This window comes from Vicugna pacos, chromosome 25 (genome assembly GCF_048564905.1).
Source record: "Vicugna pacos chromosome 25, VicPac4, whole genome shotgun sequence".
Taxonomy (NCBI): domain Eukaryota; kingdom Metazoa; phylum Chordata; class Mammalia; order Artiodactyla; family Camelidae; genus Vicugna; species Vicugna pacos.
The window spans coordinates 5,319,653-5,333,772 of record NC_133011.1 but is presented as its reverse complement, the minus strand read 5'-3'; the positions used below and the strand labels follow the sequence as shown (position 1 = coordinate 5,333,772).

General features: G+C 36.2%; 1 protein-coding gene across 3 annotated transcripts in view; it reads left to right on the top strand.

Moving 5' to 3' along the window:
- The window catches only part of RAD54B (RAD54 homolog B), a 69,067-nt gene that overhangs the window by 45,525 nt on the left and 9,422 nt on the right, over positions 1–14,120 (top strand). For all 3 annotated transcript variants that reach the window (XM_006209687.3, XM_072949467.1, XM_072949468.1), the window contains 5 exons: positions 772–997; positions 1,257–1,464; positions 6,324–6,463; positions 8,865–9,155; positions 12,790–12,965. In XM_006209687.3, the coding sequence (XP_006209749.2) occupies positions 772–997; positions 1,257–1,464; positions 6,324–6,463; positions 8,865–9,155; positions 12,790–12,965 (1,041 nt within the window). The remainder of the gene's footprint in view (positions 1–771; positions 998–1,256; positions 1,465–6,323; positions 6,464–8,864; positions 9,156–12,789; positions 12,966–14,120) is intronic.

Here is a 14,120-nt window from a genome sequence, read left to right as displayed (position 1 = left end):
TAATAAGAAATAGGATGGATTAAGAAACTACACTTATATTTTTGATATTATCCTGATTAGTTCCTTTGGACTTTATAACTTAAAATGTATATCTCATACATATCAAAGAGATGTAAAAGCTATGAAGTGGTATAAATATGACTTTCTAATAATACTCCTTATAATATTTAATTTTAAATTACGTTAACCAAGTAGGTTTGTAAGGTAAGATTTTTACTAAATTACATGTATTAGATCAAACAGTTAGTGTTTGGTTTTTCTTAAAGTGAAAGGAGCTATTTTGGTTGAGGACTTCATTTACTGCTAGAGAATCATAAATACAGATTGATAGATCTTTCTAGCTGATCTTACAATATATTTAAACTGTCTCAATATCTAATACTGAAACTGATAAAAACTGCCCAGCTGTTAGTGCTGAGAAGCATGGTTATAGTTAAATTACTCAAAATAGATACAAAATTGGGGTTCATTTCTAGTCTCTAAATACATATACATGATAATAACAGATGATTTAGGTTTAACTCTCTAATCTCAATTTGTTTCAGTAATTTAGTTGATAATAAATATAGTATGAATATAATTATCAAAGATGCAAGAGAGAGGTATGTTAGAAATCAGTTGAATGAAGAGCTAGAAAACGTATTTAGTGGGGGCTAGAATTCATCCTAATTATAAAATATTAGCTTCTGGTTCTTGACTAATAGGTGACAATGTTAGGAGAGTAAAATATTTTCCTCCTGTGATTAAAGGAGGTATAATTGTTTCTAACAGGGTGAATGGCAGATATGGAGCTATTCTTGCTGATGAAATGGGTTTAGGGAAAACACTGCAATGTATTTCGCTCATCTGGACGCTACAGTGTCAGGGACCCTATGGTGGCAAGCCAGTAATAAAGAAGACACTTATTGTCACACCTGGAAGCTTGGTGAATAACTGGAGGAAAGAATTTCAAAAATGGCTAGGAATAGAAAGGATCAAGGTATTTACTGTTGATCAGGTAAGAGAATTTTGAAAGTTTGGCCTTGGTCATTTTTTTAAATCGCTAGCCTTCCAAATCAGTACTACGGTTTTCACTCTCTGTGCAGCAGTTTTTCAAGTGTATGTAACACTTCGCAGGTAAATGGAATCGCCCTATAATTTGGTTGAGTTAACATATTTTAATACTTCGCTAATGGTTGTCAGGAATATGCTGCTTAAATTTGATTCCACACAGTTTCTGCCAGTGATTTTTTAAATATTATCTTTTTTTTTTTTAGGACCACAAAGTAGATGAATTCGCCAAATCTCCATTTTATTCTGTTCTTATCATCAGTTATGAAATGTTACTTCGATCCCTGGATCAAATTAAGAGTATAAAATTTGATCTTCTAATTTGTGATGAGGGGCATCGTTTGAAGAACAGCGCCATTAAGACAACTACAGCCCTCATTAGCCTCTCTTGTGAGAAAAGAATAATTCTAACTGGTCAGTAGTTACTTTTGGAAAGATGTTATTTTTGCCTTGTGAATAGGCAGAACTTGTAGTATGACATTTGGCATCCAAAGAATTGATGGTGATGGATGGAACTCATACTAATAAAGCTGTGTTAGTTGAGTCTTGGTAGGATTCTGAATGATCAGATCCCTCTGTAATGTTCTACAACCCAGATTTTGGGTTTTTTGAGGAGTAAACACAATGGTATTGTGGTGAAAACGTAGGAGGTGGGGTTGGACTGCCTGTGCTTCCAAGTCTGACATTTACAGCTGTGCACCTTTGTGTGAGTTCTACTTCTCTGTACCTTAGTTTCCTTATGTGTGAAATGGGGATCTTAGGGTTCTTGTGGGGCCACAAGAGAATCCACGTGAAGTTCTTAGAAGATTACCTGACACATGGTAAGTATTTAACATAAATATCCATTATTTCTCTATGTTTGTGCTGTATGCATACAGATTATTGCTGGCCGAAGCTTCTGGCCCAGACTGTCTGGAAAGGTGGGACTGACTGTGTATAAATACATGAATCCTTTTCTGCCTACTCCTTTTTACCTTAAGGCCGAGACTAGAATTAGGCCTATATAGCTCAGTGTAGCTTTTCTCCCACACCTTGCTTTGGGGTGAGAAATTAAGATTACTTTTAGGTAATAATAATAGAAAAATAGTAGATTCTCCTTTATTTGAAAATCAGATGATGTCCTTTAGCAGAAATGGACAGTTTTACTAATATTCTCAATTATAAGCAAATATCAATTCAACTAGCATTAAATTAAACTTAATATTTTTAGTAGAAAATGATTGTGGGTCGTCATTCAGAAGGACCCTCCTGATGGTGACTAGTGAGATCATTTCCTTTGAGGGGTTAGCGTCACCTCCTTTATTCTTTTGCTCGTTTCTGCTTTCCTGTCCTTGTTGCTGCTGCATCTGAACTGTGAATTTAGGTGAAAACCGGCACTAATCACCTCTTACATTTAGACATGCTTATAGTTGGTTTTTATCTCCTTAGAATTGCCTGAGTAAAGTCTCCCCTTTTGTAGTGGTAGGACATCTCACTCCCAAGATGGTTTGTTTCTTATTATGGAAGTAACATTTGTTTTTGAGTACATGCGGTGCTGTGTGCTTAATAGGTGCTCAAAGACTAAGAATCAAAGGAAGTAATTTGGTTTTGCTTTCTACCGTAACAAAATACCACGGGCTGGGTGGTAAACTTCTTTGACAGCACAAATGTGTTTTGTCACAGTTCTGGAGACTGGAAGTCCAGCATCAAGGTGTCAGCAAGTTTGGTTTCTCCTGAGGCCTCTCTCCTTGATTTGCAGATGACCACCTGCTTGCTGCGTCCCCTCTGTGTGTGCATCCCTGTGTCTTTCTGTCTTCTTGAAAGGATAGTCATCATATTGGATTAGGGCCCCAGCCTTACGAACATCTTTAATCTTAGTTACCTCCTTAAACGCCCTGTCTGTAAATACAGTTACATTGGGAATTTGGGCTTCAACAGATGAATTTTGAGGGGACACAGTTCAGTCCACAGCATCTTGTTATAAGATGTCAGATATTCTTTCATCATATTATAAAAAAGAAAAATCTGAGTGAGATTCGAAGCAAAATTCTCATTAAATATCTACCACACACACAGACACATACATGGATACATACACATATAGCTATATTATAGCATGCTTAGAAACTAGAGAATGGAAATCACCCTCCAATTTCAATTTCTTAATTAACTTAGCATTTTGTCATGTTTTGTTATTCACACACACACACTCACAGAAGAAACATGCATGTGTCTTTATTCTTTATATATACACACACAAAATACATCTTTATTCATACACGCACGTATGCACATCAAAATACACTCAATGTAAACATTTTCCTATGACGTTGCATAATTTTGAAATGTGATGAGTATCTATCAGCATGTAATTTTTCTGTATAGACTCCTAGAAGTGAAATTACAGGACTAGAGGAAAGGTGCATGCATGAGTATGTGTGAAGAGCTCTTGGAGCTTTTCATGGAGGTAATAGACGAGGATACAGGTGTAGTTATTGGCAGTGTTCCGTACTTGGGTTGGGTGGTAGACTGATGTCTCCTTAAAAAGTAAACAGTAAAACAAAGAAAAAGCTTTTATTGCTGGGATGGAGGTAGGGAAAGAGAGTTCTCTCAATTTCCCTTAGAAGTTCCACTTCCATAGCCCTGAAAGTAGTTTTAGTGAACATACCAACTTTACTTGACAGTCTTCAGTATTTCCTTTTTTCTTGTCACAGGACATTGCTGCTCGACTTTTATTAATATTAAATTATTTAGCTTCTTCTACAGGTTCTACTTAGTCTAGAATTAGAAAAGAATACTAGAAGCAGTGAACTGGGGACTAGACAACTTCCTGATATTTGTGACAACTTCTCAGACTGACACTATGCTAGTGTATCGGCTCTCTTGTAGCCACATGCCCCTTCTCTTCTTTTCTTTTCCTTCTTTTTTTCTTTTTCCTTATTTTCTGTCCTAAATCCTTTTTCTTTTCCCCTTCTTTTTTTTTACAAGTTCTTTTATTTTATTATCGTATTATTTAATTATTTTATTTTGGTGGGGGATGTGATTAGATTTATTTTTAAAGGAAGTACTGGGGATTGAACCCAGGACCTCACGCCTGCTAAGCATGCACTCTACCACTTATTTTTAAAGGAAGTACTGGGGATTGAACCCAGGACCTCATACATGCTAAGCATGCACTCTACCACTTGGGCTAGTTTTCCATTTCTTATGTTTTGCTTTTCTTTTTTCCAGTTTTGCTTTTGCCTCTTTCCCTTGTGTATCAGTTAGGGTGATTCCAAGTGCAAGTAACAGATACCTGGATCAGATATGCTTATTCTCACAACTGCGAGTCTGGAGCTAGGGCAGGTTCCAGGGGGTGGTGGTACGGCAGCTGAACAGTGTTGTCAGGGATTCTGGTTCTTTTTGTTCTCCACTGTGCCGTGTTTGGGGTTGACTTCATCCTCATGCTCCTCGCAGGTGACCACAGCAGTTCCAGATATCACATCTAGCAGTGGTGGTATTTAAAGGAGAACCAGGACTGGTTCTGCCTTTTGCTTCATCTTTAAGAGTAAGGAAGCTTTCCCAAGCTTCTCTCTGACTTCCTCTCATATCTCACTGGGAAAGATGGGTCACACACTCTTGGTGGAAGCTGTTGGTGCCCTCCCTAGCTCGCCTCTTCTGGGCTCTCGCCCTGTCCGTAAGCTGCTGGGACTATGATTAAGCAATCCTGCCTTTTCTGGAGAATTATCATTGGTTGAGTGAGAGCTTCCTCTCTCCCTTGCGGCTTGGTCAATGAGTGACTCACATAGAGGGGTTAAAAATGCTAGCTCCTTTGCCTCAGGGTAATTTCAGGACCAACTCTATCATGCAGTTTTTGTTCTTAAGGCTCCTATAATTTAGCTCAAGCTAAATTGTTAGTTTCTTCTCCTGCATTTTCTGATTCCATTATTCCCTTTCTCCTGAGAGTACTCTCTCCATAAATCACGTGTAGCCCAATTCTTATCTCAGGCTCTGCTTCTGGGACCCCAAGTAAAGACAGGCCCTTTCTTCCATCAGTCATTGGCAAAGGGGATAGGATTACCAGTTAGCTGGGGTTAATCATTTGGGGTTGGATGAGTGGAAGCCAACCACAGTGATCCTTGTACCTTTTTCCCCTTTTTCCTTCTTGCTTTTCGCATTTCCCCTATTTTTATTAATCATTGTCATGGAAATTCTTTTAAGGGCTAAACAAAATGCATACCAATATAAATATATTTTCTTTAACTTTGTGATGTGTCTAAACAATTTGGAATTAACTAGATGTTTTAAAAAAAATTAGTAAGCATTGGTCCAACCTTGGGTTCACCCATTTAGTTTTGAAGGAAGTGATCATGAAACTCCCTAACATTGTCAAATCCATGTTGTCTGTTACTGAAATAAGTGCATTTTTATTTACTTCTTCTTTGTATCTTTGGACAACTTTTTGTGGTCTGTTATTTAAAACTCATCTGAAATTATGCTGTTCTACTATGCTGATTTATATGTTCATTTTATGTTATTACAGTTGTTGAAACATGCTAGTGTTTCATTGAAAATTAGTTAGCCAAAAGTTATTGAGTATGTAATATGTGCAGGATATGTTAATCCATTACAGTCCATGTCAACCTTTAGGATTAGTGAAGATCCCAGTGTTACCCGATAACTTTGTAAGGTAATGATCTTAGGCGCCATTCACTGTGTCTACTAAATGTCAGGCACTTCACATCCACTTTCTCTACTTTTCATTGTAATACCATTGGGAAATTATTATCTTCCCTTCCTACTTTATTAAGTGAATAAAAATCCCGAGTTTAATTTAAAAGAGCTTAAGCAACTTGTCCAGAGCCACACGGTTATAATGACAACAGTTCACAGTTATGGAACATTTATTGTGCTCCAAGCACTGTTCTTAGTGTCTGAGTTTACTCCTTTGATTCTCACAACCCCAGGAGCTGCTATTTTTAACCCCTATTTTACAGCTGACAAAATTGTAAGTAAGAAACTTGCCCAGGGTTATTCATAGAGTAAGTGATGCAGGTGGGATTTGAACCCAAGCAGTTAGACTCCAGAGCTGTACTAAATAAGATTTTAGTTGACAGTTAAAACCACAGTTAAAATTTTATATAATTATTAATTTAAAAAAACTCGATTAAAAAAAAAAACTCGATTTAGCTGCTCTTTCTTAGTTTGAGACTTTGCTTGTGTTTGGTCCTCTTAGGGTAGAAAGTACAAATTTCTGTAAAGACCTGGTATTGTAAAGCACGAATTTGACCTTCTTATCACTTCTATCTCTTTAGGTACTCCAGTTCAGAATGATCTCCAAGAATTTTTTGCATTAATTGATTTTGTAAATCCAGGAATATTAGGCTCTTTGTCATCTTATAGAAAAATATATGAAGAACCCATCATTATATCAAGACAGCCTTCTGCTTCTGAGGTATGATTTATTTTAATAAGTAGGTTAAAAAAGAGCAGTATGTCTGGGAAAATTATCCATAACTTGGGTATTATTTTAATTTAGGAAAAATTGAATTAGTAGATTGAATTCTTTATTTTTCCCATAATCTTGCAATTCCTCTTCCATTTCTTACTTTAGAAAATGACATTATCACTTTAAAAAAATGTATAAATAGGCACTTCACAAAGAATTATAAATGATAGTAAACATATAAAAATGTTCATCCTTATCCTGGTATTGAAAAAATCAGCCAAATAACCACGAAGTAACTTTTGTGGTTTTCTACTGATGTTTTAGTTGGTTGGATTTACACAGTAATAGCAAGTTCCATAACTGTCCTCTTCTGGTGGAATATAAACTGGTATGATGGAGGATAGTTTGGCAATATATATCAAAAGTCTTAAAATAGGATATATGTTGTGGCTTGGCAATACCACTTTTAGAAATTTATTATAAAGAAATAATTATAGATGTGCTTAGAGATTTAGCTGTAAGGGTAAAAAATTAGAAACAAACTAAAGAAAACAAACTAATAGAAATAAAATATTTGTAAAGACAGGCAAATGGTTAAATTAGATTCTGCGTGTTGTATGGGTACTGCATTCATTGAACCTAAAGTACTATTAATTCTAAGATGCACCATTATTTGTTGTACCAGTAAGGAAAACATTCTGTCAATTATAATGTTAAGAAGTCATTGATTGTGAAAACATCCTGTTATAGAGAAATTAGAGTGAAAAAAAAGTGAATCCCAAAATTAATACAGTACCATGATTAGTTAACAAATGTTTATTGAGCATTTTCCATAATCCAGGAACTATATACAGAATAATGGTTTATGCATAAATATTTGATATCGTGGAAAATGTTTATGATACATTATTTAAAAATAAAGTCACATTCATTTATTTACACAACACTTATATATTAGTTACTAAAAGTGGGCCAAATGCTAAGTGCCAAACACTGAGGAATACGATGGTAAGCCAAACTGGTTTCTTGTTCCCATGAAGCTTTCAGTTTGAGATCCTGTTCTGGTTACAAATAAAAATAAAAGTAGAACATCAAATATATTTGCATATTTATGTAACACAATTTTGAAGATATACAGAAAAAGTCTTGTGAGCATCGGTTTTTTCTGGTTGATGAAAGTTGGTTTTAATTTTCTTATTTTTGCATAACTGTATTTTCTCATCTTTCTTTGGTGGACCTATTTCTTTTGTAATAAAAATTGAAAATAGTTTTAAAATGTAAGGGAAATTTTCTATGATTTGTACAGAAACAATTGTGTACATATGGGATTTACTTTAAACTTCACTGTGAAGTTCTATACACTCACGGACCTAGAGATTATCATACTAAGTGAAGCAGGTCAGACAGAGAAACACAAATATTATATGATATCATTTATATGTGGAATCTAAAAAAAAAATGCAAACCAGAAGTAGATTCACAGACACAGAGAACAAACTGGTGGCTAAAGGGGAAAGAGGTTGGGGGAGGGATAAATTAGGAGTTTGGGATTAACATATACACATTACTATATATAAAATAGATAAACAACAAGGACCTACTGTACAGCACAGGGAACTATATTCACTATCCTGTAAGAACCTATAATGGAAAAGAATCTGAAAAAGAAATATATCTATGTATATGTAGAGCTAAATCACTTTGCTGTACACCTGAAACTAATGCAACATTGTGAATCAACTATATTTCAATAAAAAAAGATTCTATATAGAGAATTTATTTATTTAAAAATTTTTTTGTTGGGGGGAGGCAACTAGGTTTATTTATTTATTTATTTATTTAATGGAGGTACTGGGGATTGAACCCAGGACCTCATGCAGGCTAGGCGTGCACTTTACCACTGAGCAATAGCCTCCCCCATATAGAGAATTTAAAAATATATTTCATTCATACTGTATTTTGACTTTAAAAATGTGTTATTATTTAATGAACAACATGTAATGATTTTGAAAGAATCAGCAGTGCCTCATGCTAGTCATTTCTCGTAGGCTTAGTTTTAGGATCAATAACTTATCAAAATAATTTCTTCCAAGAATTTGCTGTATTAGTTCTATGCTAATGATTTTAAGGCTATGTACCATTACTGTCTTCACATAAAAGTTTGCTTTCAGAATAATCCAGTTTGTAGATTACTTATTTCTAGTGGCTCTCAATGAAATTATGCTGAACGTTGAAAGAGGTCATAGTTGCTTTTCCTATTCTAACGTTATATTTCATTTCTTTTGTTAAAAAAAATCCAAAGGGAAGCAATTATTAGATGGTTAATTATTATAAAATGCTTAATGTTCATTTTAACTGTGTGTGATTTTTTTTGTCTAAAACACTTCTACGTCTGCTGCTTTTCCAGGAAGAAAAGGAGCTGGGGGAGAGAAGGGCAGCTGAGCTTACCTGCCTCACTGGGCTCTTTATCCTTAGAAGAACCCAAGAAGTCATAAACAAGTATCTCCCACTGAAAATAGAGAATGTAGTCTTTTGCCGACCAGGAGCACTGCAGACCGAACTCTATCGAAAGCTGTTGAATTCTCAGGCTGTCAGATTCTGTCTTCAAGGATTGTTGGAAAATAGTTCTCATCTAATATGCATTGGAGCCCTTAAGAAACTGTGCAATCACCCCTGCCTTTTGTTCAGCTCTGTGAAGGTAAGTAGCGTGTGAGGCTGTGTCAGGAGTTTGAGCTGAGGATTGTGTCATATGAACCTAAGAGGGCACTTGTGAGTTTTCCACAAGCTGTGCCGCCTCTCCAGCGAGCTTCTGCCCCAGCGCTCACCCAGCCCTGCTTTTTCCTCAGAGCGTGTTCATAGCCGCTGAGCTGAACCAGCGATGAAATGGGTCTGAGGCTCTGCCTTCTGGAGTGTGTGCCCCGTGCCTTTAGTGCTCCGTCTACTGCTTGGTCCTAGTTTCCCTTCCTGTTTTATATAAACATAGCCAGTCAGTTTTGTTTGTTTCGTGCTAGTAAATAGAAAGTTTATCATTAAAAATTACTTTTTCGTATTATAAAAGTAATACATGGTTGTTGTATGAAACTTAAAAAATCACAAAGAAGCCAGTAGAGACCATGTACTAGTTAGAATGTAAGTTGGTACAACTGGGAGATAGTTTGGCCACGTTGTATCAAAAACCTTAAAATTTTATGTATCGTGTGGCCTGGCAATACCACTTTGAGGAATTTGTTATAAAGACATCTCCAGACAGAGAAAACCACATTTTGGTATTAATAATCCTGGCTAGCACTTATTAGGCAGTTACACTGTACCAAAACACTAAGTACTTTCCTAGTATTATTTTGTTTATTCTTCACACATTTCTATAGCATAAGTTCTGTCATTACCAGCCTCATTTTGTGGCGGGGAAACAGGAGCTCAGAGATAAGCGTGTAATCTTTTTCTAGAGAAACTTAACTTCAATGATGCTATGCTTATTATTTAAAAGTCGACTTTTTTTTTCACTAAATAAGTTGTGGACATTTCCTCAAATTAGATGCTTTTTACAAGTATGATTTTTAATGGCTACATAGTTGAGCTGCCCATTTGGATATTTAATGAAAATCAGGCAGTTTGGAGTGCGGTGAGAGTTTTCTGTTTTGGAGTTGGAACTAGGTATCAGTCCCCACTCTACTACTTACTAGTTCTTTAACTAAGGGCAAGTTTAACCATGGTCAAGTTACGTCTGCGAGCCTTAGGCAGTCTTAACTGGAAGGCAGAGGTGGTAACAACTTCCTGATAATGTTTTTGTGGCAATTTGATGAAATAATATGGAAAGAGCCTAGCAGAATGCCTGGCTGCGGAAGTTGTACATTAACTATCAATGCCCTGTTATCCCTAACTCACTCTTAATTTTTATTGTTTTATTTTTTTCTTTAAACAGTAAAATCATAATTTGCAAGCAAAGCAAAAGAAAACTTGTGGGTGCCATTAATTATATTATTTATTAATTAATAATTATTAATTAATTAATTACTTAGGGAATATGGTGTCTTACCAGAATTCTCCAAGTTTATTCCTACAATGGATTATATTTGCATTGTTTATCATAGGAGAAGTCAGCATTCTGTAACTTTGCAGTAGACAGGATTATAACAGTTTATTAAGCAACTTTTAAAGAAGCAGATTCTATACACAGCGATAAAAATTAAACTCTTTGGGCATAATGCCCAGCAGAGATAGAAGACAAAATATTTCCTTAAAAGGAAGACCCTTTGATGGCCCAGAATATACCACTTAACTAATAATAGGCATAGGGATACTACAAACTTCAAATAGGGTACACAGTTTACAGGCAGAGATTCAGTAAAGCCTTCCCTGTAACATCATAGCAAACAAGGATTGATATAAAGTGGCTGAAATGAGCCTGCACATATAAAAGTAAGTAAACTTCAAGCAGTGGCTTATAAATGTGCTCCTATTAAAAGCAGATTGTTTCTCAGGTTCAGTCAAGGTGATGTACTTCTCTTCAAGAAATATAGGTGGGATATAAAAAAAAAGTTTACAACTCACAACTGAAGGGTTGCGTAAAGTCAGAGAAGAGCCTACCCTGTCTAGTTGACGTGAGAAGACTTAACTGATAAATCTATGCGATGCACCTCCATGTGTCAGGCCTTCGCAGTATAAAGGTATTATCTGTCAGGTGATTCTTAATTAGGGCTACACATTATAGTCTTCACCAAGACTATTTTCCAGGCCTTGACACATTCGAGCTGATTCAGAATCTGAGAGTAGGACTCAAGCCGTGAAGATTTTGCAAAAGTTCTCCCAAATGATTCTGATTAACGTGTTCCTGGCTGAGAACTTGTGCATTAAGATCACTCATCTCCTCTGTATTTTGATTTACTATCCATCAGACAACTTTCTGCTGATGATATGGCTTCCCCATTGAGCTTTCATGAGACAGAATGCATAACCAATTGATTTAAATAGGCAGGTCTCATTCATAGGTCAATAAATTTATATTCTGACTTACTCAGTTTCTTAGTTTGGTTAGTGTGACTCATATCCCTAGAGCTTAAGCATATGCAAGTTTCTGAATATGAAAAGCTGTGGATTAGACTCTGGGTCTGTGGTCGTTGGATAACTTTGCCAAGGTGTATGCATTTTCAGAAACCTAGCCCAAAGCAGCTAGCAACCATCTCTCCTCTCGTATATTCCAGTGATATAAATATCTTAGGGTTCCAACTATTTTTAATCAAGTGACTTTACCCAAACATTGCTCTATTTTGGGAATAAGCTAAATTAAAATTAGTACTTTGCGCCCAGCTTTTTATACTACATGACTCACTGCCCTTAAGATATTTCTATTATTATTAAAGAAGGACTACAACACACATGAAATTATACTGGGGAATTATAAAAACACAAAGTATATAGTTAATTGCACAATTAAATAAATTCAAAGTTGAAATGTATTGTGTAACCATAAAGGTTAAGACTCAGTGCCCCAAAAAGGGTGGCTATGAGTAATCAGGTGGAATTTGCGTTCGGTCCTCGAATATTTATAGGATTAGGATAATGGGGCAAAAAAATGATGACGCATTCCAGGCAGCGGGGAGTAGGCTGAACAAAGTTTCAAGGACAGTGATAAATCTGGTAAATGTGGGCAAGAATGAGAACTGCCAATCCCAGAAATTTAACCTAAAAAAGCGCTGCAGTCATTAATAAATGTAATCTCCAGTTATGTGTTCACATGTCAGCCAGTCAGTTTTGGAGGGGAAATTTCAGAGGGTGGTGATAATCTTTTTGGAATAAAATTGTTCTAAAAACTATTGGTAAAATAAACTGTTTTAAGTAGGAATACATTTCTGAGTTAACTTCTTGGTAGAGTTGTTTCTTCTTGTAGAAGAAATTGGTAAGACTGAGTCAACAGTTGTGCTTTGATTTTGATTATCTAGGAGGTACTGTGTGAGCCCACGAATCAGGAGATAAAAGTAACGGCAGGGAAGGAAGAGAGATGAGGCAGCAATGATGAGGAGTCTCAGGGTTTTGGAGAGGATTGATTTCCTGGCACTCTTTGCCCTGTCTTTTCCTCTCCTTTATTTCTCTGCTCTCCGCCTCCTCCCCCCTCAATTACACACAGACAGTGATACTGCACTTGTGGGGTTCAGGGAGCAGTAATCAAAACTGACCAAATTGTGACCTATAAAGATTTAGATAACAATTAGATTGGGCTTTTCAGGTAGCTATTAATAATCTTCAGGTTTTCTCCCATAATTTTAGCATTTTTTCCCTCCCAGATAAAAAAAAGATAAACATGAACCAGCATTAATAATCATCCTTTTGAATAGGAAAAAGAACATAGCTCAACTTGGGATGAGAATGAAGAAAGGCATCTATATGAAGGCTTGATCAGTGTGTTCCCTGCTGATTACAACCCTCTCACGGTTACTGAGGAGGAGTCAGGAAAACTGCAGGTGCTGTCAAAGCTCTTGGCTGCTGTCCACGAACTTCGTCCTGCTGAAAAGTAAGAGGCCAATTTAAAAAACGGCTTTTAAGTGTTGGTGGAATTTTGGCTTAGGCTGTGTCCTTACTGCTTCCCCTCCCTGCCTCTTTTTGAAAAGAAGAAAGCATTAAAAATAAGTTGTTTTCTTCTTTGGGCACATGGTCAGCTCCCAGTCTTTTGTAAACTTAACATTAACAATGTGTAAGTTTTTACTTAAGAAAAACTAAATGTAAAGTAAATACATATATTGAAAAAAAAAAAACCTAGTGATGTCTTGATACGTAATACCTAACTAGTTTCTTTATCTCTTTCAGAATCCTTTCTTCTTTTCCTGTCCCTTAAATGCTGGTACTCCTGAGGGTTTTCTGTTTAGCCTCCTTCTCACTCTGATCACCCTTCTTGGCTTAGCTCTCCTCCCCATAGTTTCAGCTGTCATCCATGTGGTAGTGATTATAAATCTGTATCTCTAGTCCAAGCCTCTCTTTTTCTTTTTATTTAAAGGGCATCTGAATCTGTCTGGATGCCCTGTTGGACCTCAGTCCTCACGTGTCCCAAACCAGCTTCATCGTTTTGCTATTGCAGGTTTCATCCTTTTTCATCTTTCCTTGGCTTGGTGAATGGTACCATAATGAAGCAAAAAATCCTCGTCATTCTAACTCACTTTTCTCCTTTACTTTCCTGATGTCATTAGTCACTACATTCTATTGATTTCGTTTCTTAATCTCAGGAATCCTTTCAGATACCAAGATTTTTGTTTTGGTTCTGTAATTACTGATTAGATTATAATGGTCTCTTATAAACTACTTCCCTCTTACTTTCAACCACATTGAATATCAATTTGCCCTAAATTATATTTCCTAAATACTAACGTGAACATGTATTTTCTTAAAAATCATTCAAAGATTCCCAGTTGCCTTCCCGAAATTTCTAAACTCTGTAGCACATTAGAAATCTAAACTGTGTAACTCTTGACTTCGTGACCTGGCTGGTACCTCCTTTTCCAGCCTCATCCCTCTTGACTCCTTCATACTTACCATGTGGTCCAGTCATATCAGACTATTTGCAGAACCTATAATTTGTTCTGCTTCTCACCCTCTCCTCTCGCATGGTGCAGGTTCCTGTGTCTGGCGGACCTCCACTTCTCATTTGTCTGGCCAATTTTCTCTTCCTTAAGAC